Source organism: Sarcophilus harrisii, chromosome 1 (assembly GCF_902635505.1).
Source record: "Sarcophilus harrisii chromosome 1, mSarHar1.11, whole genome shotgun sequence".
Classification (NCBI taxonomy): Eukaryota; Metazoa; Chordata; class Mammalia; order Dasyuromorphia; family Dasyuridae; genus Sarcophilus; species Sarcophilus harrisii.
In genome coordinates, this window is record NC_045426.1 from 702,233,854 (window position 1) to 702,261,713 (window position 27,860).

The 27,860-nt window shown below is 46.1% G+C and overlaps 1 protein-coding gene across 1 annotated transcript in view; it reads left to right on the plus strand.

Annotated features, from left to right (window-relative positions):
* MYO18B (myosin XVIIIB) overlaps positions 1 to 27,860 on the plus strand; it is a 305,294-nt gene that overhangs the window by 113,324 nt on the left and 164,110 nt on the right. Inside the window, exons 21-24 of the mRNA XM_031948810.1 lie at positions 8,339 to 8,404; positions 14,860 to 14,988; positions 15,846 to 15,989; positions 18,139 to 18,228. Of these exons, the coding sequence (XP_031804670.1) occupies positions 8,339 to 8,404; positions 14,860 to 14,988; positions 15,846 to 15,989; positions 18,139 to 18,228 (429 nt within the window). The remainder of the gene's footprint in view (positions 1 to 8,338; positions 8,405 to 14,859; positions 14,989 to 15,845; positions 15,990 to 18,138; positions 18,229 to 27,860) is intronic.

The following is a 27,860-nucleotide window of genomic DNA, read 5'->3' on the forward strand; positions in this document are numbered from 1 at the left end:
AGAGGGAAGAAGAAGGAGGAAGAGAAAGAGAAGGAGGAGAAGGAGAAGAAAGAAGAAGAGGAAGGAGGAGGAGGAGGAAAAGAAGAAGGACAAAAAGGAGGAGAAAGAAAAGGAGGAGGAAGAAGAAATGGAAGGAGAAGAAGGAGGAGAAGGAAGAAAGGAAGAAGATAGTGGTAGTTATGATAAAATATGCTTCTGTCACTTCAAGGTTGGCAAGGTGCTATTATTGTCCTTATGAACTTTGATCTTTTCCTTATCCCCAAACTCATGTGTTAGCATTGTCATTGAGGGGATCACCAGTCCCTTTAACTCTAGCCACGGATCTATTGGGATCATTAATTATAGATTCATCATTAATAACATAGGAGGGTTCTTAGAGAACAGATAATATGAGGGCTGGGAGGGGTCTTAGAACAGGGGACGTTAGGGCTGGGAGGGGGATGAGAACAGGGGATGTCAGGGCTGGGAGGGGGCTTAGAACAGGGGATGTCAGGGCTGGGAGGCAATCCAAAACACACAACATTGGATATAAAAGGGTCTTTAAAACCATTTAGTCAAATACTTTATCTGTGTCGAGGAAGCTAGAGTTAAGGGGGTGCCTCTGATCCTCCAGGTGTGAGGAGTGGAGCCCTTGGGCTCCAGCCCAGCAGCAGCCCCGGCTCTTGCTCTCCTGCCTCCCATTCCCAGACTTTCTCCGTTCTGCAGCTTCACCCCTGGGTGCCCAAGGACCAGAGTCCCTCTGGTTTGAGGCGAGTGGAAAAATCCAGTTGAGAGGCCTTGACTGGGAGCCGGAGGAGGAGGCAACTCTCCCAGTTCTCTCCCCAATGTGCTTTGCTGCCACACAGATTTTCGAGGGCTGTGAAAGAAAACGCCATCCTGCCTCTTATGGAAAAGCTGATAAATATGCATGGGCCGGGCAGCCCGTCCCAGCATGAATTACGCATGAGCACGTGCCCGGCGGGCGAGCCGTCAGGCTGTGCAAATTCAGTTAAGGCCTCGCCACCGAGTCGGGCACGTCTGGCAGCCAGAAAAGGTCAGGGCTGTTATTGGTACCGAGAGCAGGTGTCAGGGGCTCGGCGAGGAGGCGGGGGACGGACAGATCTGCAGCCAGGCCTGGCACAGGCGCCCCGTGCCAGGGCCGTGTCCCAGCAAGTGCTGGGGGAGCCCGGGCTGGGCACTGGGGGGGGGGAGGGTCCCCCAAGGCAAAAGTCCTACCCGTGTCTCGGCTTAGCTCTTCCTCCTCAGGTGATGGAACATTAGAAAGGTCGCCATGGTCCGCTAAGTCCCAATTCTTCCTTTATGGGGTTAAGTCCACGGGCTGAGCAAGAAGCAATGGCAGAATTAGAACCCAGAGCTTTGATGCCAAGTCTGGCGTTCGTGAACATGAGGCAGAGGAAGCCGATTTCTGGGGCTCCAGGCCCCTTGTGCCCCCAGAAGCTGGACTGAGGTGATTGAGCTGCTCCCTAGAAATGCGGACAGTGGTCCGGGATTGCCCTGGGGTTCTTTCAGGCTCTGAGTGGGGGATCTTATGCAGAGTTCCAGATTTTCTTCCCTTTTGTGAGTTTGAGGGGCTCTCCTGGTAAAGAGCGGCAGCTTCCAATCCGTCCCCCTGCAGGCCCTTTGCCTTGCCTTGGGTCTGCTTGGAATCAGGAGCGTCTCTGTTAGAGCAAATGGTCTCCGCTAGGTGTGATTCCCTGGGGCCCAGAGTCGTTAGCAAGGACGGGGATCCTGACGAGTCAGGCCCTTGGCTTTTGGTGCACATGAGTGGGAACATCCAGAGGGAGCCTCCCTCAGCCTTCTGTGGAGCTTGCAGGCATTAGACTTTATCTGTGAAAGGTTTTGTCCAGATGGGTTATGGAATGAAAGAACCTGAAGTGAGCTAAAGCTTAGAACACAGAGGTGGGAGGGAGCTTAGAACAGGGGATGTCAGGGCTGGGAGGGAGCTTAGAACAGGGGATGTCAGGGCTGGGAGGGAGCTTAGAACAGGGGATGTCAGGGCTGGGAGGGAGCTTAGAACAGGGGATGTCAGGGCTGGGAGGGAGCTTAGAACAGGGGATGTCAGGGCTGGGAGGGAGCTTAGAACAGGGGATGTCAGGGCTGGGAGGGAGCTTAGAACAGGGGATGTCAGGGCTGGGAGGGGCCTTAGAACAGGGGATGTCAGGGCTGGGAAGGGCCTTAGAACAGGGGATATCAGGGATGGGAGGGGCCTTAGAACAGGGGATGTCAGGACTGGGAGGGGCCTTAGAACAGGGGATGTCAGGGCTGGGAAGGGCCTTAGAACAGGGGATATCAGAGCTGGGAGGGGGCTTAGAACGGGGTATGTCAGGGCTGGGAGGGAGCTTAGAACGAGGGATGTCGGGGCTGAGAAGGTCCTTAGACCATGAAACCTCAGAGCTGAGAGAAACCTTGAAAATGAATTAAATCCCACTCTACTTTTTACAATTAAGGAAATTGAAGTCTGAGGAGACAAGGGCCTGGCCTGAGGTCACTCAGAGAATTCATGGCTGTCTAGAACCTGAAGTCAGGCAGCAGAAGCAGAAGCCAGCCCCCCATATGAAGGTCAGTGAGAGGGTGCCCAAAGGCCCTTTGTCCAAAAACATCCTGAGTGGCTTCTCCAGGACCTGAGCTTCCCACCCTTGAGGTCACCACTGAAGAGCCCCTCTGGGGAGGGCTTGCAGTTTACCCCAGGAACTTTCTATTTGCTGCATGAGAGCAAATCAAGAACTCATTGATGACTAACAAACAAGTGACCTAAAGTGGGGCTCACGTTGAAAGAGAGCTGATGGTTGAATTTTTGGTGTGGGCATTACCAGCTCCAACACAAGACCTGATTTATATTTACAGGGAGCCAGTTGTTAAATATTTCCCAGAATACCCTGTCAGCAGGTGTTGACATTTACTAGCCATTGTCACCTAACCATAAGAGACTCCTCCCTTCCCCCCAACCCCTAGGATGAAGCTGTTTTCATAGAGGGAGAAGGTAGGGAAACATCTTCCCTCTCATTTTTCCCATTCTTTGTTGTAAAGTCTCTTTCATCCCTGACATTTTGATAAAAGGGAGGAAATCCAGGTATATATAAAACACACAGGAAAGAGAGTCTGCAAACCAGAAGCTAATTGGTGATCTTGACTTTGATTCCTATTAAAGGGACAGCCCGGGGAGACAGCACGGCACAATGAGAAGGGTATTGTGATCCAGTGTATGTCCTTCCTCTGATGCTCGCTCAGCCTTCCGGGGCTCAGTTTCCTGCTCTGTAAAAAAGGGAATTAGACGAAATGACCCTGAGAATCCTTCCAATTCTAGTGCCAAGAGACCAGAGTCTGTGATCATAGCAACAAGGGGGAACACACAGAGCCAACGTGCTACTCCCATCCAGAACAAACTCTTCCTTTTTTGGACCCAATTATGGGACTGGTAGCGGTAGGAACTCCCATAGCTTTTAGCCACGCTTTTGAGGACGTGTATCATGCTGTCTCTGTGGAGAACACGGATGAAAGGCATTAACACAATCGAACCTGCTGATCTGACTCGGAACGGATGCGTGGCGAGGGTCCGAGAGTATTTGCTCACGGTCTGATGGCAGGTGGTCTTGGGTGGGGAGCCATGGGGGTCTGCGCTTCGTTCTGCGCTTCCTAATATTTTCTTCATGACTTGAATAAAGGCCAATCAGATTTGCAGTTTACGGAGCTAACCTACTGGATTACAAAACCAGGAGCCCCAAAGGTAGATTAAGAGGTTGATTGGGTTGAATCTAATAAAATCTAAAAATAAAATAAGATAATATATGTAAGGATCAAGGTAATGTTACCCCTGAGTATAAAATAAATCAATTCTGAAGGGACAATTTGGGGAGCTGGAAGGTTGGGTAGCAGCTTGTCTGAAAAAGATCAGAGGCCACCAGTTAAGCCTTTGAGTCAGTCAGGACATCTAGAAGGGGAGATGTGATTTGGGGAGACACTGAGGGACCTACCTCCAGGACCACGGGGGATATAGTCCCACCTCCTGTGCCCCCACCCAGCTCAGCTGTATCATTCTGGGGCCATAATTAAGAGGGGATCATGGATGATGGGAGGAACCTTGCATAGATGCCATCTAGGATGTAAGGAGAGATCTGGGGCTGTTTACTTGGACAGAAGTGGCCGGGCAGCCTTGTTCTGCTGGGCCCAAAGTCAGAGCAACGAGAAATGGGGGGAAGGAGCAGAGAGGCCGGTCTGCTTGTCAGGTCAGGAAAGTTTCCTATTAATCAGAGCTGTGGAGACGGCAATGGCTGTTGTGAGGAGTGGAGAGCAGCCCCTTCTCAGAGGTCTTCAGGCACTGGCTGGACAAGCAGATGTTAGGAAGGATAAAGCATGGAGTTAATATACCTTCTAAGATAATTTCCATTTATTGAAATTTTATGTTCAGTTCTAAGTCTCCTTGCAGTCCTGCTATCTCCTGTTCTAAAGTCCCTCCCAGCTCTGATATCCCCTGCTCTAGGCTCCCTTCCAGCCCTGACCTTCCTTGTTCTAACCTTATTCCCAATTCTAAGCTCCCTCCCAGCCCTGACACCCCCTGTTCTAGGCTCCCTCCCAACTCTGATACCTTATGTTCTAAGGTTCCCCCTTGTTCTGTTGTTGGGGGTTCTGAGGACCTTCTTTCGCAGACACTGTGTTCGCCTGTGATTCTTTGTTTGCGGTGCTTGTGGAGGCGGCTCCTGTTCCGCAGGTAGCCATGTAATGAGGAGACAGGAGGCCGTGTTTGTTCTTGCCAAAGCCTTGTTTCCCTGCGCAGCCATCCCTTTCTGGTCCCACCCTCTCTCCCCAAGTGCTTTACGCCCTGTTCGTTCATTATTCTCTTCTCTCCCGGCTGAAACTCTCTCTCTTATCTGGGATGCTCAGCCCACTGTTGGGCTGCCTGCTTGGCTGCTCTGGGGGGGTCCCCCAAAAGCCTGGGAGACAAGTCTTTGCCCTGAATGCCCAGAAGTGCCCGTGAAGACGGGGCCACGGAAATCCTCTGTGGCTTATGCCATGATCTCCAGTTCCCTGTCCAACCCCTCCTTGTTAATAGAATAAATTAGAGCATCCAGGACTCCAAGCTAATTGCTCTGGTCCTTGGGCCGTGTCATCAATATAAAGAATCAATCAGGGAGCATTCCCATTCCAGTCCTCCGACTCGCGGGCGCTGGGACAGCCCTGCAAGGGCCGAAGCAGGTTTCCCACACCCCCCTTGGGGTGAAGGTGCTACAGATCTTCCTGCCCACTTTTCAGCTGAGGGTCAGAGAGGTGAGACCCCCAATGGTGAGTGTCTGAGGTGCGCTGTGCACCCCAGTCTCCCCAAGGTCCACGGTGCCTTTCTCGTTGTGTGATGGGGGCAAAAACAGCAGCTTCCGATCCCAAACACTAATGCATGTTGTATTATGGGTGAGTCCTTTTTCTCTGGACTTAATTTTCCTCCTCTGTAAAATGGGCTGGGTAGTCTCCCAGAGCTCTCCATGCCCCAAAGCCTATTAACTAGCCTGTTTGAGGGCTAGGAAAGCAGAAGCTCAATGCTTTTTTTGTCATATATTTAAAGACCCAGGACAATGATTTTTGATCATAGAGCTTGAGCAAGGAAGGTCTTCAGGTCAGAGGTCTCTGGTCCAACCCCCTCATTGAAAATATTGCAGCTTTGGTGGTGGGATGAGCGAGGTCGCCCACAGGATTTGAACCTGGAACTCCTGACTCCAGATCCTGCTTCCATCTACTGCCACCTACTTATCTCACTATTATGAAGATCAAATTAGATAATATATGTAAAAGCATTTTACAAATATTTTTTTTAAGTGTTGGTATCCATTTTTCTTTTATTTTTAGATATATTATTAAAACAAAGAGTTAACAGGGAATAGGAATTTTACAAATCTTAAGAGAGAATTGTTATTACTTTGTTGTTCTATTCATGGTATTGTGGACAAAGAAGTGGTCCTGGAATCAATAAGACCTGGATTCAAATTCTGCCTCAGCCATTTACTAGCTTTGTGACACAGGGCAAACCATTTCACCTTTCCTTGCCTCTGTTTCCTTGCCTGTAAAATGAGGATAATAATAGCACCTAATCTCTCAGGGCTGTCGTGAAGATCAAATGAGACAAATGAGAAGAAAACGTGAAGAACCTCTGGACTTGAGCATCTCTAAGGCTCTTTCTAGTTATTGTTCCAGAATTCCTTCCATCTTGAACATGCAGCTTCTATGTTCTTAAGCCTTTCTAGCTCAAATATTATATATTTGAAAATAATTTTCAGTTGTCAACATATTGTATTCAGTTCTAAGGTCCCTCCCAGCTCTGACATTCCCTATTCTAAGGCTCTTCCCAGCTCTGATCTCCATTGGTCCAGAAGCAAGAGACTATTAGTATACCTCAGTCTGGTGCTTAATTATTTTGGTTGTCCAAAAAGTTGGGAGGGATCTGTAAGAATTAAACACCCTAGAAATAGGAGGAATATAGCAATTGACATTCAACACTGACCTTGGAGTCACAGGTACTGAGTTCAAATCCCAGATCTCATAGTTACTATTTCTATAGCCTTAGAAACAAGTCACTTAACCCTACTTGACCTCAGTTTCCTCATCTGTGAAAGAAAAAGTTGGATTAATATACCTCAGAATTCTCTTCCAGGTCCAAATCTTCTAAATCTGAGGTAGCACAACTCAAGAATAAATATAGGACCAAATTATCTTCCATGTTGGTGCTGGAGGAGAAGGCTAAGGATCATTCTGTTGATTGAGCTCATGGAAGGAAAGGGTATTTTAGAAAGATTTCCTAGGATCCTACAAATAGAACCTTAAAAAGCCTTCATTCAACACCTTTATTTTACAGATGGGGCCCAATTTCTTGTGTAGGGTAGGAAAAATGTTGCATCAGAAGTCAAGATACTTGGTTTGACTCCTCCTGGCTTTTTCATTCACTACCTCTCTTGAGTGAGACTACTGATCTCTCCCAGTCCTAAATCTAAGATCTAAGAAAGAGTGGGTCCAAGAGTAGACTTCTGGCTCCAGATTCAACATTCTGTAGTAGAAAAGAATTATACAAAAAAACTTCAATTGTCTGCTGATGCTATAGATAGTTTTCCTCAAATGGAGGAAGAGGAAGAAGGAAGAGGATGCATTGAACCCATCCCTTTGGGACTGCTCGGGCTGCTGGGAAACTCCCTATTAAATTTCTGCTCTAGAACATTTCTGCTGTCCTAAAGATGGAGAAATATCCCCTCTCAGGGTTTGCTCAATGAAGAGATAGTCTAAGGCGTAGAAGAAAAGATCCAATTCCTTCCAAGCCCCTGAAAATATAGAGAACAAATTCTGTGAGTTCTTTTGTCTATCAAACCTCCTTATTTTCGCTTGGTTGCTCCTCCCCCCTCCCCGCTCTTCCTTTCATCTAAAAAAAATCCTGTGTATTTTTATTTTATTGGCTGTATCCATCCTGATGCCTGGAGCTCCCCTGGACCGTCTTGAGCTAAAATGTAATAATCAAAACCAGCCAATTTCAGGAGAAATGGGATGTGCTTCCACCAAGGTCAGCGGAGGAGGGTTTCTCTCTGATTGTGTTCTGGGGCCAGACTTTTAATAAGCATTTTTCTCGGTGTCTCAGGAAGTTTTCAGCCATATCTGTCTGTGGCAGAAGGGAATAGAACTCATCGACTAAATTGCACCCGGCTCATAATACCTTTCCCTTCTGCACTGTCATAATTATTTGTCTGACAGATTCTGCTGGGAATAATAGACTTCCTAATGTTCCGTGAATGTAAGCCCCATGTGGGGATGGATGGGAGGTGCCTGCAGGTTGGTCAGCTGGCATTATTAAAAGGGGATGACCCTTAGGGGGAGCTAGATCTCCACTACAAGGCAGGGCCTTCCCCTTGCCCACGAACCTGACAGAGGACGATGGTATTGGATGGCTTGGGAGGTGATGCTCCCTTACCTCAGAAAAGGCTGGGGTCTTCTTGCTTAAGGGCACCCAGGTGGATGGAGCATCCCTGAGTCATCTCGAAGGCTGGAAGACCTGAGTTTAATTATGACCCCAGACACTTACTAGCTGTGTAATCCTGAACAAATCACTTAACCCTATTTGCCTCAATTTCCTTATCTGTAAAATGAGTTGGAGAAGGAAAGGGCAAAACCATTCCAGTATTTTTGCCCCCAAACCCCAAATTGGATGACGAAAACATGGTTGAAATGACTGATCAACGACAACAATTTCTTAGTTCTGGGTCCAACGTTACACTTACTGGACTACCTAAATCCCAGTTCCTGGAATATCGGCCACCTAATAGGTGTTTGTTGATTGATTGATTAATTAACCGATTCCCTGTTTCTGTCTCCCCAGCTTATTGAAGAACTCCTGCAGGAACTGGACCTGGAGAAAGCAGCTGTACAGCTTGGCAAAACTCAAGTGAGCCATCCTATTTCTCTGACTTATTTCATCTAGGGTTTCCGGATTAGTGTAATTTGGGCAACTGCAGGACTAATAGAAAAGGAGAACAGATCAAATTCTCTTGTCTCTTATTATTTCCTGAATTTAGTAGCAATTGCTGCCCGAGTGAGTGGTTCTGTGATAAACTAGCTGCCATTTTAGAGAGAAAGAGAAAAAAGTCCCCTTTGTGTCCTAATGATGAAGATTGAAGGATATTCTCTGCAGCCAGCCAAGGCTCTGTGTGTGTGTGTGTGTGTGTGTGTGAGAGAGAGAAGAGACAGAGAGAGAGAAGAGACAGACAGACAGACAGAGAGACAGAAAGAGACAGAGACAGAGAGACAGAAAGAGAGAAAGAGAGAGAGAGATAGAGACAGAGAGACAAAGAGAGAGAGAGACAGACAGAGACAGAGACAAAGAGACAGAGAGAGAAAGAGAGAGACATACAACAGAGAAGAAATGGAAGTGTCCAAGTCTTCACTGGCTCTCTGGACAATACAAAGAACAAAGGAGGGAGTGTGGAACCTTCCCAGGTGGCTAAAAAGATGAGCAACTTCCTAGGTAGATCACTGAAGATTGGACACCAATATCACGGTCAAGGTACTAACAAGAAGGGCTTAGTAAAGTTCCTACATATGATGAGGAGAAAATGAAAGAGGACTTATTCATAGTCAGGTCCTTTGGAGACAGAAATCTGAGTTCAAATCCAGCCTCTGATCTTTACTTTGTGTGTATGACTTTGGGCAAATCTGGATCTCTAAAATGGGAATATTGAACTTCTACCTCTAGACCAGGGTTCCCATGTATTAAATTGTCTGGCCATTGATTTCTGTCTGGCCGACTTCCTACACAAGAGGATAGGATTAGTAGACCCCTGAGCTAGGATTCCATGGTGCGTAGGTGATGTTTCAGCTTTCCAGGTCCCCAGGAGTCTGGGGCCATGATTCTCTACATGGAATGAGATGATAAACTTGAGATCAGAATGCATCTTTCTTTCCCGCACTTCCGATGTTGAAATCTGTTATCTATAGGAACCATTGTACTAAAATGAAAGAAAACAAACAAAAAATGATGCTCCATTTGGGCTGAGATGAGCATTATCTAAGAAACTGTAATTTTTGGAAATAGCTCTTCACAATAGTTTAGGAATATAAGGCAAAAATAGTGGAGAGCAATGAACTGCATAGGTAAGCAGGAAAACAACCCATTAGTAGAAACTTCCAACTGAGCTTTTGAAAGAGTTCCATTCATCTTGAGATAACCTGTGCATTGCCAAGGGAGCAGTCTTGAGGATTGGCTCATGGCAATGGGGAATGGGGGTGGGGTGACCATGGTGATGGTGGGGAAGACAATGGAGACTTTCTTTAAGGAAAGTAGAGCTTTCTCTTGAGATCCTACCTAGGAATATCAGCCTGGCTTCCAGGAAGAGAGTTTCAATAGGAGAGAAAATAAGCCCCCTAATATTAGGGAGAACCCAGAACAGGTACCTTCACTCATCAATATTGGCAAGTAAAATTGTACTGGTGCACAGATACATTCTCTGGCAAGCCATCCTGATTCCTGACATTCACAAAGGAAAAAGGAAACTATCAGGTACAAAAATCCTGAGTGATAAGAATCTCCCCACATGCATTATCCAAAGGGATCTGTCATCTTCAAATCAAGCATTATGATTCAATTAGCCACCCCACCTGAGAGATGAAGTCTGCATTCTAGACTCAATTCTGTCTTTGATTTCCTGGGCCATCTTGGACACTTGCTTCTGCTCTCTGGGTTTCAGTTTCTTTGTTAAATGAGACTAGCCATTCAACTCCATCCTCTGTTACCTCCCTGATTTCCCAATAAACAGAAGAACAAAAACCCCTTTCATTTACTTGGCTTCTACTGCTGTTTATGCATGTTAAATCCACCAATAAAATACAGGCTCCCAGAGGGTAGGGACTGATTAATTATTGGCTTTGTATCCTAGCCTTGCACAGTGCTTGAGCCCATAATAGGTACTTGCTTAATGTTTGTTGATTAAGTTTAAAAAATGGAGGGCAACATTTATTGTTTGTTGTTTTCACATATTTTAATTGTGTCTGGTTCTTTGTGACCTTATTTGGGGTTTTCTTGACAAAGACACTGAAGTGGTTTACCATTTCCTTCTCCAGCTCATTTTTACAGATGAGGAACTGAGGCAATCAGGATTAGGTGACTTGCCCAAGGTTACTTTCTATTCTATCTAGGTGTCCCATTAAGTGTTGGCTATTGCCAAAATAAAAACAAAAACAGAAGTTTGCTCTTAGGGAGTTAATTTTCTAGTGGAGTCTTAGAATAATGGATAGATTACTTGGAATCAGGAAAATCTGGGTTCAAAACTCACTTCAGACCGAAACCTATTAAAGACCATGGGCAAAAGATTTAATCTCTCTTTAAACAAATAAAAGTAAAAACACATGTGAAAACACTTTGAACTTCTGAGATATAGAACAATTATTTCTTGCTCTGGCTCTCTTAGAGCCATCTAGAGCTTCTCAGCATCTTCGAGCTATCTAGAGAAGCTGGAAGTTAGTGGGGAAATGATCCTTGAGAAGCTAAAAGCTCAGCCACAAAGCTCGTGCACTTTGTTCCTTTGGGAGAAACTTCCAGGCTTAGATTTTAAATCTATGTTTTACCAGTTTAAGGAAGTTGAGGAAGAAGAAGAGATGGCATTAAGAACTAGACATTTTGGGTATGAGCTGAACTGTGTGTGAATCCAGGGAAACTGGGTTTTATTCTGTGATGAGGACAGTTTGAATTACAGATAAGGGAACAGCAAGAATATTCTGGGAGATTTAATGCTATAAAAACATAGATTTAGAATCAAAGGGGACTCTAGAGGTCAGTTAGTCATTGAACAGGTAGGGAAACTGAGGGCCAGAGAGGTTAAGTGATTTGACTAAGATCATAGTAAGTGACACAACAATGATGGAAGGTAGTTCCTATTATTATTCCATTTTACCCTCGAAGAAACTGAAGAATACAGAGAAGAAGTTAAGATCACATCTTATTGATTGCCTGAGGTAGAATTTGAACTCGGGTCTGTCTTCACTCTGGATCCAGTTCTCTATCTGCTGTACTGCCATTTAGCTACTTTCTATATAGGTTAATTATTATTGTTGTTATCCCCCTTTCTCTAGAAAATAAGGACATTTTTCCCTTCTCCAATCTTATGATAATGTCCTTGTTTTCTGTCGTAATTTTTGGTAGCATATTTTATGAGTTTTTGCATTTGATCCTCAGCCAAATGCCCTGAGGGAGGCACTATAGATAGCATTTACCCTGTTTTACAGAGAGGTAAATTGAGGCCAGGAAAGATTAGGTAACTTTCTGGTGGTCACAAAACTAATAAGCATCAGAGCTCTATTTCAAGTCTACACCTCTCCTGACTGGAAGTCCAATGCACTTCCCACTAGCCCACTTGCCTTACTCTGTTATGTGTAGCATCAATCAATGAGCATTTATTGAGCACCTACTATATGTCAAATGTTGTGTTAGGTACTGGGCATACAAAGGGGAAAATGGCAGTCCCTGCTCTCAGGGAATCTCTATTCAACTGGTGAGACACCATGTGCACGTATGTATATGTATATGCACATGTATGTACAAGACAAAATATACACTCAAAAAGGAAGGCGCTGGCAGCCAGGGACAGAAACATGAAATCAGGTCAGTTTGTGACTTCAAGGAACTCATATTCTAACATTAGGAGACAATGGGCTTGGGAAGGATATTTTGGGAGGAGAGTTCTCAGGTTCAGGTGAAGGGAACCCTTGGCAATTGATTAAGGCATCTTTCCAAAGGCAGTGGTTGTATTGACTGCATTGTAGTTACCTGAGCCACAGGAGAAATGGGTGGGGATGGGAAATGCCCGTGGCCCAGACAGAAAATGTGTCTGAAGCCTTGGTGGGTGGGAGACTAGAGCCAGCCGGCATCCTTTGAGAAGGTACATGAATAGCCCTACACAGGTGGGATATATTTCAGCACCAGGAGCTAGTGAACAGCTCCTGCTTTTCCTTGTCATTTCCAGCCTCTATGGCCTGATCACGGTCCATTCCACCACCATGACACTGATATCAGAAGCATGTTTTTGCTCATATCTGAGCCTCCAGCCTGGGAGACGGCTCTGTAGAAAAACGACAGATTGTAAGACGTGACTCAGTGGGGTGGAATGACTTATTTCTATTCTGTGCATAGTAGCTTCCAATTATCTTTTTAATGAAACCTTCATACTTAATCAATAGTGTTTTGGCAGTGCCGGCCACCTTTTGTAATCTACAGACTTGGTTCTCTCATCATTTTGGCCATTGATTTTTATAGTAGCTTTTTGAATTCACTAGCTTGTGAAATTAATACAGTCGTTATTGAAGTAATCAAGGAGGCCACGAGTCAATCATATCTTTATTTCAATGAGGCTAATTGTCTTGGCAGAAATTCCGGAAACGACCAAAGAGGGGCTCTTGCGGCAGGAGCCCAAGACTCTCATTTTTCCCATCTTGCACAGTAGATCGTTAAGGTATCGATGGATTTGTTGCCATATCTTAAAATAGGTGGCGATGAACAGAGAGCTGATGATTATCTGCTCCATCCAGCATCAAATCAGAATCTCATGTGAGAAGCTCCTTGAAATTAGGCTTTGTTTGGTGTAGTGAAGACCCAAGCCCTTGGGGGTTTGAGAGCAGTCCCATTTCATATACTTCTTTAACAGGACTGGGCCTTAACGGGACTTTAACAGAACTTGGAGCTCTCACCTGGTCACATCCTGCTTCCTACCTCAGTGACCTTGGATATGTTTTTTCCCCCTTGGGTTATTAGTTTCCTACTTGAAGAAATGAGGTTGGGTAGATGACCATAGAAGGTCTTGTATTTCTGAACATCCTCTTTTTTTCTTCTGCTTTCATGACTATGATTTCAGTCTTGAAGCTCCAGATCAAACGCCTCATTATTTAGCTTTCCTAACTCTTCCAGTCTGTAGCTATCTCTCCTCTCTCCCTTCTGTGCCTGCTGACTGTCCCTATTCTCTTCTGCCATCTCTTCTTATAAGAAATCCTTTCAAGCTAGATTGAAAGTCCTTGTAAGGTAAAGCTTACCACAATGTTGGGCTTTCTTAAAATGCTTTTTGGTTTGCAGGAAAAAAAACACTTTACAAACCCATTGGTTTGGACCCTTACCTTTTTTCTTATGTTATCTCTTCTTAAAGAAACCATTTTCAAGCTAGATTGAAAGTCCTTGTAAGGTAAAGCTTATCACAATGTTGGGCTTTCTAAAAGTGCTTTTGTGTTTGCAAAAAAAAAAACACTTTGTAAATCTATTTGTCTGGACCCTTACCTTTTTTCTTCTGCCATCTATTCTTATAAGAAACACTTTCAAGCTAGATTGAAAGTTCTTGAAAGGTAGAGCCTACCACAGTGTTGGGCTTTCTAAAGTGATTTTGTGTTTGCAGAAAAATAAACCTCAGGTAAATTCACATCCAACTTCTACCACTTCCCCTTTCTCTGCCTCAGTTTCCTCTCCTGTCAAAAGAAGATGTTGGACTTGATGGTCTTCACAGGTCCTTCTTCTTCCTGTTCTATAGTCCTACAATCTCATTTGAGCTTTGCAACAACTCTGTGAGTTGGTGTTAGTATTCCAGATGGCTCAGAAATGTGGATTGACTTGTTTAGGTTGAGGAAGCTAGTTAAGTGTGAGATTTGGGATTAAGAGGATCATAGATTCTGAACTGAGAGGGAACACAGAGTCTACTGACTCCAGTGTCCTATTTCATAGATTAGAAAATCGATGCCCAAAGAGGTGAACGACTTACCTTAGAATACATAGGGAACTAGGATTTCAAACAGTGTCCCTTCTTATCCAGTCAGATACTCTTTCTAGCACCCTATACTTTTATTTTTGGTATGAATACAACCCTGAGTCCTCTTCTTCCCTGAATTGCCTCCATCCCCAGGAACTTAACTAGTTTCCCAATAGAAATGAGTTGAATCTCCTTGGTTTAACTAACATTGACTTTTTTGGGCAACTGATTGACTAATTATGATCCCTTGATCTTGTCCCTTCTGTATGTTGGTCATGCTAGGTTGGAGCATGTAGACAGGGCTATCAAAGATTTAGAGCTAGGAAAAACCCTACAGCCATCAAGTCCAATTCTCTTATTTTACAATTAAGGTAACTGAGGCAGAGATTGTGACTTGCCCAGAATCATGCAGCTGCTAAATGCCTGACTGGGGTCTTCCCACTTCCACTTCCCCTGCTTTATCCACATATCGCACTGATTGCCTGGATTTGGACCTGCATCCCAAGAGCTATGATCAGCAGGGCAGAGACACAATCTTCTGGTCTACTTACTTCCTGGGGTCCTCAAGCATCAGCGCCATCCCCCAAGTCCAAGAATCATTCCTAATGATCTTCCAAACTTTCAGGTGTTCCTGAAGTCAGGCGTCATCTCCAGGCTGGAAAGGCAGCGGGAGAAGCTGGTCTCTCGGAATATAATTCTCTTTCAAGCTGCCTGCAAGGGATTCTTGTCCCGCCAGCAATTCAAGAGATTGAAGGTAAGGGATTGGAGAATGTCCCCGGTCTACACTGGGTTAGCTCCATGACCCTCCCACCCAAGCTTTTTCTCTGATACTTTGTGGGAGGCTGGTAAAGGCCCTAAAAGGTGATTGGCTTTCCATTGACATTCTTAGTATTCCTCAAGAAACCATGTATGGATCCACTATATGTAAATTAGGTTTATACTATCCTGGGTAAGGGTGTTTTGTGTGTGTGTGTGTGTGTGTGTGTGTGTGTGTGTGTGTGTGTTAAAATTTCCATAGGGGTATAAAATAAAATTTGAGGGTCACTCTGTCCATCCCATTTTCTCAAACTAGAAATTTGTCTAAACTCCCCTTTGTGAAGAATAACTAGATAATTCAATTCAACAATCATGGAATACTTACTCTGTGTAAGGTCCTTTAGGTATTGAAGATAAGGACAAAAGTACAGTCCCTGCCCCCCCAGAAGCTCACATTCTACTGGAGAAAAAGGTTCCTAGAATACAGTCCCCGTGTCTCATAAGCATTGGGAACAATGCTTCATTACACCTTGAGTTCAAGAAAAACTTGTTCCCAGTAAACTTGTTGAGGGGAATTCTCACTTTTTTCCTCTATATCCCCAGCCTCTAGCATAGTGCCTGGCACATAGTAGGTACTTAATAAATGCTTTTGGTGTTGAAATCAATTACCCACCGTTTATTATAACTCCATCCCATTAAAGTTTAAAGCGTTCCTTTGTGCCTAATTTGAAATTCTCTGTTAGTTCTTTCTCCCTTGGGGTTAGGATTTCCATTATATCCCATGGTAATCAATCACTTTTAATTGAAAAATAAATGCTGGGTTCTCAGTCCTTTTCCCTTTTCTTTCCTCCTCAGATCCGGCAGTTGGCTGTCCAGTGTATCCAGAGAAATCTAAAGGTGTTCCAGGAGGTGAAGGAATGGCCTTGGTGGCAGCTTCTGTGTTACACCCGGCCTTTATTGAGCATCACCATCGGGGAGGACCAGCTCCGGGCAAAGGAGGTACGCACATCTCTGGGCTGGGAAGAGAATGCCATCTCAATGTGGCCGAGATCTCTGATGGGCAAGATGTTTTCAGTTCTTACCATAGCAGTAATGAGGGGTGGGCAACGGGGCTTTGGCCCAGGGTGGAAAAATTTTAGAGCACTGGGTCCTATTTCTCTCTCTTTGTGCTCCTTCTCCTAGCAGCCACAGCTGCAGCAGTCTTGTCCTAGGACTCCTTCCCTTCCTCAGTATCCATTGACATATATTTCTCTTCCATATGCCTCAAGTAGTATCTGAACAGGGTGGAAACTCTAGTGTTCCAGGAAGGCTTCCTCTTCCCAGGCTGTGTTGCAAGCAAGCTCCTTGCCTGGTTCTCAGGGGCAAAGATGGCTAATTATGGCTGCTCGGACCCCTCTCTCCCTCCGGTTTGGCCATATGTTTAGTCCCTTCTGGGTGACCACAAGCTGACCAGACCCTTCTCCTGCTCTACTCCCCACTCTCTCACCCTCAGATCTGGGCCATCCAATAGCCCCAGTGCTTCAGCTATTTCCCTCCGTATCAAAATGCACTTAGCCTGGAGCCTGTTTCCAGCTAGTCTTTGCTGCGGGGATCCTGGATACTAATGAGTTCACCGGTTATTGGTCCCTGGAACATATTTACATTTTAATAGGGACCCTCTGAAAGCTGTATCTTAACACAAAGGGAATGTTAACTGAGAAAATTTGAGCTCTCTCTGTGTGTGTGTGTGAAGGTAAGAGCTTCAATATTTTATTTTTCTGTGCATCCAGTCATACAAGAATTGTTTAGAAGCACCGACTGAATGCACGGAGGGTAGAAAGAAGGATAAGTGATGATGGTGATGATGATGATGATGATGATGATGATGATGGTGATGATAAAAATAAAAATAAAAAATTTATATGGAGATTTAGGGTTTGCAAAGCATTTTACAGATATTATCTAATTATTCCTGGTCACCAGGTTCTTCCATTAAGTCCAGGGAGGTAAGATGGATGCAAATAAACACCCCCAAATTAGAATGTGTTCAATAGATGAGCCCTCTCAGGGCCAATGTTACAGGATGGGCTGGAAGGTGAGCAGCATAGCAAAGGGGCAAAGATTATCAGCCAATAAATTTGATAAGCACCTACTGTATACCTGATATTGTGGTCAATGCTGGTGCTGCAAAGGAGCTGACAGAAACAACGCTGTACAAACAAATATGGGAGAATCATCAGAAGGAAGGCGCTAGGAATTGAGGAGGATTGAGAAGGGCTTTTGGTAGAAGGAAGCCAAGAAGTAGACATGGGGGAGGAGGGAGGGAATGCCAAAAAAAGGAGGGGATGAAGGAAATGAGGAGCCTTTCCTGGAGGAGTGAGGATTCTGGTGTGGGGGTGGGCAAGCAAGTCTCCCTCAGGTATTGGAAGGATTGGGGCCTGGAAGCAGGAAGAGATCTGCTCCGCTTGGGCCCGGCAGGCGAAAAGCAGGAGATTCTCAGTGGATGTCAAAGACTTCCCGGCCATGGAGTGGGGCAAGAAAGGAGGCGATGGCTCCCTGTCCCTAGAGCAGAGCTTGGATGTCCCTTGTCAGGGATGCCGTGGAGGAATGTCTCGTCAGATTGGACTTGGGGGCTTCAGAGCCCAGCCCAGTTCTGGGAATTTGTGAGCAGCTTGACCAGAAAGTATGTGTGTGTGTGTGTGTGTGTGTGTGTGTGTGTGAGAGAGAGAGAGACAGAAAGAGAGACAGACAGAGACAAGCAGAGATGGAGAGAGACAAAGAGACAGGGAGAGAGACAACAGAGAGATAGAGAGAGAAAGAAAGAGACAAGTAGAAAGACAGAGACAGAGGGAGAGAGAGAGAGACAGAGACAAAGGCAGAGAGGCGGATGGTGGTGGTGGGAGGGGAAGAATGTACCCATTTAGGCGGGACCACTGAAGATGGCCTCATAGAGGAGATGTTTTCTCTATAGATAAGACAGCTTATATATCCAAGGCCAATAAATTAGCCACTTTCCTGTATTAGGTGAAATCATGGTGCCTTTTTTTTTCTTTTAACAACAAAGGCTGCTAGCTGTGCTTATGTTTTTGGTCTCCATCAGACCTGAGATTTCATTATCATGGACGTGCGCCACTGGGGAAATCCTCAGGGTTTTGGTTTTATCTTTTAGGAAGAACTCACCGCCCTGAGAAAGAAACTAGAGACATCCGAGAAGTCCCGGAACGAGCTTCGGCAGAACGCAGACCTGCTGGAGAGCAAGGTATCTGACGGTGGAGTGGCCTGGGGGGGTGAAAGGGAAGGAGGGAGGGGGAAAGAGACAGACAGAGACAGAGATAGAGGCTGAGACAGATGGAGACAAAGAGACAGAGACAGAGGCAGAAAGACAGAGACACAGAGAGAGATTGGAAAAAAAGAGACAGAGACAAAGAGATAGAGACAGAGAGAGAGACAGAGACAGAGACAGAGATAGCGACACAGAGAGAGGTGCACACACCCAGATGCGTGGGTATCCTGGGACAATCCTTTGCATTCTCCGAATCTGGCTGGGAATTCTAAGAAGTTCCTGCTTACTTTGTTGGGGAATTTCAGGTATTGAGAGAAGGAGATGGGAGGCCAGGTTAAGGAGAGGAGGTGGCAGCTGGTCCCACCCTTGGAGGGCTGGCTTCTCGGGTTAGGGGGCAGGAACCCACGGGGGTCGCCATTTAAGCTCTACCGGGGCAGCTGGCTCGCGGTTCCCTTTGCACTTGGGTTGCCAGCCTGAGAGGCCTGGGACCAGGAGGACGTTTAGAGCGTGAGCTTCCTGAAGGCAGGGAGGGGCCCCTGGGGCTCTCGCCCGGTGACTCTCAGAGCAGGCACTGAGGTGCTAGGTGATTGGTCTCAGTGCAGGGCAACTGATCTTGATGGAGGCCTTTGTTAAGAGGTTGAATGTGAATCTCTCAAAGGTCACATCCCCAGGAAAGGACCTTGGACGTTATCTGGCCAAAAGAAGACATGGATTTAGGGGCAGAGGGAGCCCAAATCCTACAGTTTGTGCAAAGGCAGGAAAGAGAGGAGAAGGGAATGGGACACGACCCTCCAAGGTCACCGGCCCTCAGGAGCCATCTAGTTCAGCTCCCTCCTTTTGCAGCGGAGGAAACTGAGGCACGGGGTGATGACATGCCTGGCTGAATGTTATTTTGGCAGTGACAGGGACAGGACTTGACCCGCATCCTTTTGTACACAGTGCAAGGATTTATTTTCCTTTCCCAACTGTGTCGTGCTGATCAGAGCTTGAGACGGTCCCCCATGACAGGATTTTGAGCTTCCCTGGGTGGTCCAGATGACCCCCGTCAGAGAGGTTTGGAGGAGAGAGAGGGCAGGGAAAATGAGGTCGAGGTGGAGAAAACAGGACTCAGGCTGGTTCCTGGACCTCCGTGCTCCCATCCTTCTTCCTGGGAGCACTGAGCCCTCCAGGTGCTATCTGAGTCCCACCAGGCCTGCCCCCAGGTCCTCTGCTGACATGATTCATGAGGCGGGCAACCAGGGACAACCTGCTGGGAACCTCTCTGCCCTCTCAGGAGCTGCTAGCTCTGCGTTCCCTGGGAACGAGCATGATCCCAGATCCAAATGCAGTGGATTTTGTGCATGAGGGAGGGTGGGTGGAGAACTAAGGACAGAGAGTGATTTGGGATGGTTCCATCTGCTTTGCTTAGTCATCTGCCAAGAACAGACAGGACAGAGCGAATTCCGGCAAAATCAAATGACCAACAGGGCAGAGAGACTGGGAGGGCAGCCTGTGAAGTGGACGGGGCTGTACCTAAGAAGCCCCGAGTTCAAATCCTGCCTCACCCACTGTTTGTGTGACTGGGGCAGGTTACTCTAACTCTCAGAGGGTCAGTCTTCTCCTCTTTAAAGTAAGGGGGCAGGACTTCTTGAGTCTGAGTCTCTTCCAGCTTACAGGCTGTATTTAGGGCTATGACGAAGTCACCCAACCTCACTGAGTCTGTTTCCTCATTTGAAAGGGGGGAAACACTCCTGACAGGACCCACTTTTCAGAGTTGTTTTGATGGAGGAGCGTTTGATCAACCTTGAAGCTCCAGGATGGGAGCTATTCACATGATTAGTCTGGGCCGGGAGCGGCCATGCTTCCAGCTGCCGAGGGAGCCACTGGGACTGAGCCCTGGACCCATGATTAATGATTATGACTGGTTCCTTCATTTGGGTCAGGCCATGATTTGCTCAACCAAAAAGAGAATGGATTTTGCTTTTCTTAGTGGCAATAAGGTGACTCAGTCCTTCATTCTGGGGAGAGATGAACAAACCGAACTTTGATGAAGAGTGAATGTGAAAAAAAAAGATCAGGGGGTCTATAAACTTGTTTTTATATCTCTATGTTATATACGTATAATTAAAAATAACATTTAAAATAAAATCTATTAAAATAATAATGTGTTAAAAACAAGTTCAGATAGATAACTATTTCAGTAGAATTGGTTTCCTTTGTAATTAAGCTATTTTATTTTATGTACTTAAAACAATTATTCTCAAAAGGGACATATCCATAGGTTTAATCGAACTGTTAAAATATTGGCCCATAATACAAAAATGGGACATTAAGAGCAAAATTTTGAAATATCGATCATTTCTATTGATTAGCTCTGTTCTCTGATGGCCCTTGAGGGCATATTGACCTCATATGTAGATTGTAAGTTTCTTGAGGGCAGAGACCTTCAATGTTTAGCATGCTTAATGGCAATTAATGGCAAGTGCTTAATCAATGATGATTTGTTAGCCGTTGAGCCCATCTGCCCAATTGGGACTTGTCATTCCTGAAACGGGCTTTCAATCTTTTGGTGGCCAACTTGGGTAAAAGATTTGAGAGCCATCCTTTATTACAAAGAACAAAAAGGAGGAAAACCAATTGTTTTTCGGTTGTACCTAACTCTTTGTGCCTTTTGGGGGTTTTCTTGGCAAAATATTGGAAAAAAATTGGAAATTGCCATTTTCTTCTCCAGCTTATTTTACAGATGAGGAAACTGAGGTAAACAGGGTTAAGTGACTTGCCCAGAATTAAAGCTAGTAAGTGTCTGAGGCAGGATTCCCAAGTCCAGGCTTGGAATTCTGTGCACTATGGTACCCCCTGCCCCAATAATTGCGGTTCAACAAAACCATAATAACCAAGTTTGACATAGGTGACCCCCTTGTCCCTCAGTCCTGTAAAGGAGGAAGTGGGATGCTATCTCATCTCTCTTACTTGGAGCTGGGATTGCTCACACTACCTTAATCACCTTCGACTTTGACATTCATCACGGATGTTTCCGTTGATGTCATCGTTACATTTCTTGGTTCTCAGGTCTCCTTTCCTGGGCTGCTCATGCCCTGGTCCCCGTCTCCGCAGGGCTTCCTTTCTCTCTGCTCCACCTTTGCCTCCTCAGCCCCGTCCCCAACTGCAGCCTAATTAAAGTGTCAGAAGTCTGCCCCCCCAAAGTGAAGGATGAGGCGAGGAGCCTCTTACCGGGAACAATTAGCTCTCGGCGGAGACACTCGGTGGAGGCTTGTTGAAGCATCGCCCGGTGAGCTCCATTCATCCTCATGACAAAGATTGTAATGGGAGTCGGGAATTATATACCAGTGTAACATGTTCTCATTACAGGCCCTGGATCACAATCAGCCTGACCCTTCAGAGGCTGGGCTTAGCTCTGTTAACGTGGTCGATAAGGTGGCAGAGGAAGGACTGGCCACGGGGGAATGTCCGTGCACGTCTCTGCTGGCCACAAATGACTTCATTTTCGCGGGTGGGCGTTCGAGCCGGCCATTCACCCTGGGCTGCCAGGCTGGAGTGGAGGGTTTCGTAGACTCACAGATTCACAAAGACAGTAGAAAAGGGTCATCAGAGTGGGTTCTGGGTCTGCCTCTGAAACTGGCTGCTCAGCTGAGTGACTAAATCAGGGGCCTTTGAGAGCTCCTAGTCCAACCCCAATGAGGGAAACCCAGGTCAGAGAGATCCAAGTTATCTGTCTGGGGTTGCACAGCTAGTACCCAGGACTTGTACCCAGGACTTCTGGTGTTCTTTCTGGTGCATCCCATTTCTAAATTTGGGGGTCTACGGGGGTCAAAGAGTGTTAACTCTGATGTTAAAGGTCTAGTGCCTGACACATAGTAAGTGCTAAATAAATGTCTGTTGAGTAACTGATGGATCTTTCTCTACACGTTGAGCTGTCTCCTCTGGGATCAGGCTTCCTGAACTTTGTAGCATTATAGGATGTGAGAATTGAGAAGGGCTTTCAGAGCCCCTCCTTTCATAGAGGGGGAAACTGAGGCCCAAGGAAATTAACTTGCCAGTAGTCACACAGATAGTAAGTTCATGAAGTGGTCTTTCTGACCTCAGCTCTTATGGCCTTCAATGGGCATCTATTCAACAGCATCTCTGCGTCTAAGTAAATGCAAACTCATGGTCAAGGGGGAAATCACCCCCAAGCAACCATCCTTCCTGGAGCCTAGATTTAGAACAGAAAGGACTGGAGAAATCACGGAGTCAGACCTTTTTATGGAAGAGGAAATAGAGCTAGTAAGGCTTGAATTGGACCCATTTTTAATACACTCTTCCTCCTAGCTTTTGTTTAAATGGCACATGTCCCTATTAGCAGCCCACTTCCCTCCCCTATCCTCGGTGGCTCAGCAATATGGTTCTCCCTTCCCCTTCTTCCTTTGCCCCCTTCTCCCCTCATCTGACATCGTTCCACCGTACAGCACAGGCTGCGTTACTGAAAGGCAGGAGGGCCTAATCACCTGGTTCAGTGGACAGTGCAGGGCATTTTCATATTTATTTTACAGATAAGAGATGTTGTTTATGGTCCCCCAGCTGGGAAGGGATGGGGCTGGGCCAAAGATCTGGGCCCCGGGCGACAGCAGAAGCAAGATGCCCCCCCCCCCAGGGGATAATGTCCCGGGACCCCTGGCTCTGCCTTCCTGAGCCAACCACAGAGAGCTGGAGCAAGGAGCCAGAACATGGCCCAGCGTCATTTCCCCTGATTTTGTTGTCTCATCAGTGAAAACTACATTTGACGAGGCTTATTAAAGAGACAACATTATTGCAGAGTGATTTAAATGCCTCATTTGGGGACAAGGGAACAGGAGCTGAGAAGCAGCCAGGGCAGCTGGCTATAAATATTCCCCCAGCGTGTGGATAAAATCTTCCTTCTCAGGCAAAGTGGCTGCTTTCATTTTCATTTTTAAAACAAAACGGGCTTTTCTCCCCCTTTCTCTCAGCTCCAAGGCCTGGCCGGCAGCATTGCATGTGTGTGTGTGTGTATGTGCGAGTGTGTGAGTGTGTGTATGAGTGTTAGTGTGCGTGAGTGTGTGTATGTGTGTGAATGTGAGTGTGTGTGTATGTGTGAGTGTGTGTGTGTGTGTGTTGTGTGTGAATGTGAGTGTGTGTGTCTGTGTGTGTGAGTGTGTGTGTATATGTGTGTGTGTGTGTGTGTGTGTGTGTGTGTGAGTGTGTGTATATGTGTGTGTGTATCTGTGTGTGTCTGTGTGTGTGAGTGTGTGTGTGAGAGAGTGTGTGAGTGTGTGTGTGTGTGTGAGTGTGTGTGTATATGTGTGTGAGTGTGTGTATGTGTGTGTGTGTGAGTGTGTGTATATGTGTGTGTGTATCTGTGTGTGTCTGTATGTGTGTGCCTCTGTGTGTGTGAGTGTGTGTGTGTGAGAGAGAGTGTGTGTGTGTGTGTGTGTGTGTGTACTTGAGGATGTACTGGGAGGCTACACTGAGTCCTTATTTACTGCAGAGAACAGGGTCCGTGCCTGCAGATCCTTCCAGCTCATTAGCCTGAATGATTCCCCACCTCTAAGGAGAAGCCATCAGGATGCAATGGGAACATTGGATTTAGGACAGAAAATTCGTTAGCAAAGGAAACGGGGGAAAGATCTTGGTGTGACTTTGAAAAAGTCTGGGGCGGCGTCTGGCCCAGGGGAAAGGCTCCTGTTTCATGGAAAGCTGGAACTGGAAGGAACTTTAGGGAATGTCAAAGTAGGGGGGAGTTTAGCTCATAGAACACAAGGTCAGAGTGGGAGAGATATTAGAACAAGGATGTGGAACAGAGTGGAAGGAATATTAAAAAAAAGGAAAGTGGAATGTCAGACTGGGAAGAATATTAGAACAAGAAACATGAAATGTCAGAGTGGGAGGGATTTTAGAACAAGGAATGTGGGATGTCAGAGTGGGAGGGGTCTTAGACCACAGTGTCAGACCCTAGAAGGAGATTTAGAACACAGAACACAGAACATCAGAGGTAGAAGGGCCCTTAGAATAGGGAACATGGAATATCAGTACTGAGAGGGACCTTAGAACATAGAACATTGTGAGGATGGTGACGTGGAAGGACACTTGTCTTCTTGCCCCTTTGGTCTTGTGCTCATGTCCCGTTGATTCTCTGACCTTGGTCTTCCTCCTCCCAAACTGAGAGCGGCACAGTTTGAAGTATAGGTTTAAGCCTAATTTGTGGTCCCTGGTTCTGGGTTTCTGGTCCTCAGTTGTAAAAAGGAAGGGGGTGGGGCTCACACTAAGCATCCCTCCAGGCCCCACTGAAGAGGAAAGTGAATGCAGGTGGGGAGGTGACTTAGTCACTCAGCTGAGTAGCCGGTTTCAGAGGCAGACCCAGAACCCACTCTGAGGACCCCTTTCTGCTGGGGTCAGAGCATGCTGGGGCAGACAGGCCAGAAACCCAGTTGTCCCCAGATCAGTGCTGTCCTTTGACAGATGAGACACAGAGGGGGACAATGGCTGCTTCAGAGATGTTACTTAGCCATGGCAGTGGCTGGGCCAGTGGGCTTAGCTTCTGTTGCTTTGTAGACCAGCTCTCCCCACCATACGATGCTACGTCTTTTAAGAGAAATTAGCCCCATGGATCAGAACCAAACCCAGTGTCTTCGCCCATGAGCTCAGAGCTGAGGAGCCCCGGGCCCGGTGGATCTCATGGCAGGAGAGAAACTCCAGGGGCGGCCTTGGAAATCTGCCCAAGCCATCGGCACCCGCAGGCCCAGCTGGGACGTAGGGGAAGATTTGTTCTAGATCTCCGCAAAATCCCAAGTAACTCCCGGGTCAGCTGCCCGCAGCCGTGACCCGAGATTCGTATCCTGCACAAACGGTGCCCGAGGAAGCCATGCTTGTGTTATATGATTTGATTTCTTTTTTTCTCTGTTAATGCTAATCAGACGAAAGCGCTGCTCTGATGTCTCCCTTTGGGGGAAGGCGCCCCGGCCTCATTACAACAAACACTACTCTTCCACCCAGCTCTCCACAATCTACCTCTTAGATACCTTTCCAATGAAACTTAGGAGCAGTTCTTGGGAAAAATGAAAAGTTATTAATAATGAAAATAGTGGCTGACATTTATAGAGTAGCTACTATATCTCAGGCCTGTGCTAGTGCTTTTTACAAATATGTCATTTGATCTTTACAAATAGCAAAGAAGGCGGGTCCTTCTATGGTTCATATTTTATAGATGAGGAAATTAAGGCAAAGGACTTGTCCAAGGTCATGTAGCTGGTATGTGTCTGAGACTGGATTTGAACACAGATTCTTGTGACCCAAGACCTGGGGCTCTAACCACAACAACATCTGATGTCAGAACTGTGACATTTGGTCAAATTTTTGCAATTAGGTCCCGGAGGGAAATTAGTTGACCAAGATCACATAATAAATCTCTTCAGTTTCTGTTAGAAACCTCTTAGGGCAGGGCTTTTCCCACTTACTATCCCTATTTGCCTGGGAAATTTTTATACAAATCAAAGCTTTCCTGATGATAAATCATAATTTCATGATCTCCACTTTCAAGGTTGCACCCCACAGTTAAAAAAGCTTTGTCTTAGAGGACATGTTTCCTTGAAAAGATTAATTATCAACATGAAATAGGACAGAAGTCCCACAAATATTAGACAAAGTCTCCCTTGACAACTCTGTACTATTTCTCCTTTGCACAGACACAGCTTTGTTCTTTGGGCCTGGATTTATGACTTGGGATAGGGGATTCCTGGTAGGGAAACTCCCTTCTTAATATAGTCCTGCAACTAAATGTCTTTAATTTGGAGGGGAGTCAAGGAGGTGAAATGGCTTGGCTAGGGTCACCTCATCAGTCCATGTCAGAGGCAAGCCCGGAGCCTTGGTCTTCCTGTCCCTGAGACCAGCTTTCTAACCCTCAGTCAGGTAATTCCAAAATTCTACAGCCCTGGACTTGAGTAAGCTCTTAACTGTCCACCCATGACTGTGCATGATCTCCAGCCTTGCTGGATAAATCCCCCCTTAACTAATCTTGAATGCAAAAAAAACCAAACAAAAAAAACTATCAAGACTGACTGAGCCGGTGATAAATGGCTGGCCTGGGTGGGGAACCTTCAGTCTGGCCCCAGAGCTCCTCCCCATCATTGGGGATACTCTAAGCAATACTTCTATTTTCTGTACCTCACCTTCTCCCTCTGTGAGAGGGGAGGGCTAGAGCAGATTGTGTGCAAGGTCCCTCCTGGCTGTAATATTCTGCAATTATGAACCTTTATTCCTGCGTCCCTCTGAGCTCATCCAGAGGCCCTCAGTTATCATCGCTGCTTAATGTGAGAAGCGGCCCTTCCGGTGTGGTCAAATAGCAAGTGAAATCTGCCCATCCGATCGTTTCAGGCTAATTGGGCCTTAAGAAACCTGCAAGAACAATTCCCCCGTTTAAAAACAAAGCGCTTCCAGCTCATTTAATTTGCTGTAATTTTGCAGTTCTCCTAGTTTCTCTCCTGGGACGGTGTGTCCCCTTATTATCCCACAATGTCCTGCTCCCCATCCCCGTGTTCAGGAAGCTCACTCCCGATGCACCTGCAGAGCAAGGGAAAGTCCACGAAAGTCAAGGTCACTTGCCTCTGTTTCTTTCCGGAAGCTCTTCAGAATGGGAAAGTGTGTGTGGGGAGATTCCCTACCCCCTTTTTGGCTCAGTTTGTGTTCACTCTGCAACTTGAAATTAATGCTTTAAATTAATTTTGTGCTCCCGTTGCTCAGGCTGATTAGCACAAATTAAATTTCACGCTAATTGGCCAAAGCAGATAGAACACAATACAGAAGTCTTTGATTAATGTTGATTTGCAGGAGGAGAGGGGGAAATAGAGGGAGAAGATTTGGGCGTTTTCCTTGATACACAAGACTTACCCCATGTTTTCACTGGGAATGAGCACGTTTTAATTATGGATACCCGTGTTGATCCCTATGAGAAAGTGAAGTTGCCCAGAGCCGAGCCTTTCTGTGGGATCTGGACCTTGCCAATGTGGTTCCAATATTCTGAAGGGTCATTGTGGGATTCAGAGCTTGGGAGGATCCTTGGAGGACAGAGAGTCTGACCCTTTAATTTACGAAGGAGGCAGCTAAGATCTCACAGAGAAAGTGCCTTGTACAAGGTCCCCCTTATGACTGATAAGCATCTATTTCCCTCCCGTTTTACAGCTCATTGTCCTAATGGCCACCCGGTAGAATGGGGAACCCAAGGCTTATTATTCCCATTTTGTAGATGATGAAGCGGAGATTCAAAGAGCTTATTGGGGTTCCCAAGGATATGTCACATCAGCAGCTGAGTCAGCAGCCTTTGTACCCCCAATTTAGCATTTTCCCATTTCACTGGTGAAACACAGTGTGTTATGGGGGATCATTTTCCTAATAGATCAACTATGGCAACTGACATTGACCCTTAGACTACGAGAAATAGGGACTGGACATGTGGTTTCATGGGTACAATTGGGGAAACTGTTGCTGCATTCTCTGCGCCTTCGAGAGTGGGGTTAAATGACTTGCCCTGGATCACCCGGCTAGCATGTGTTGATTGCCAGCCTTGAATCCATATCTTATTGGTTTTGATGCAGGCTCTCTGTTCACTGTTCTATATTCCC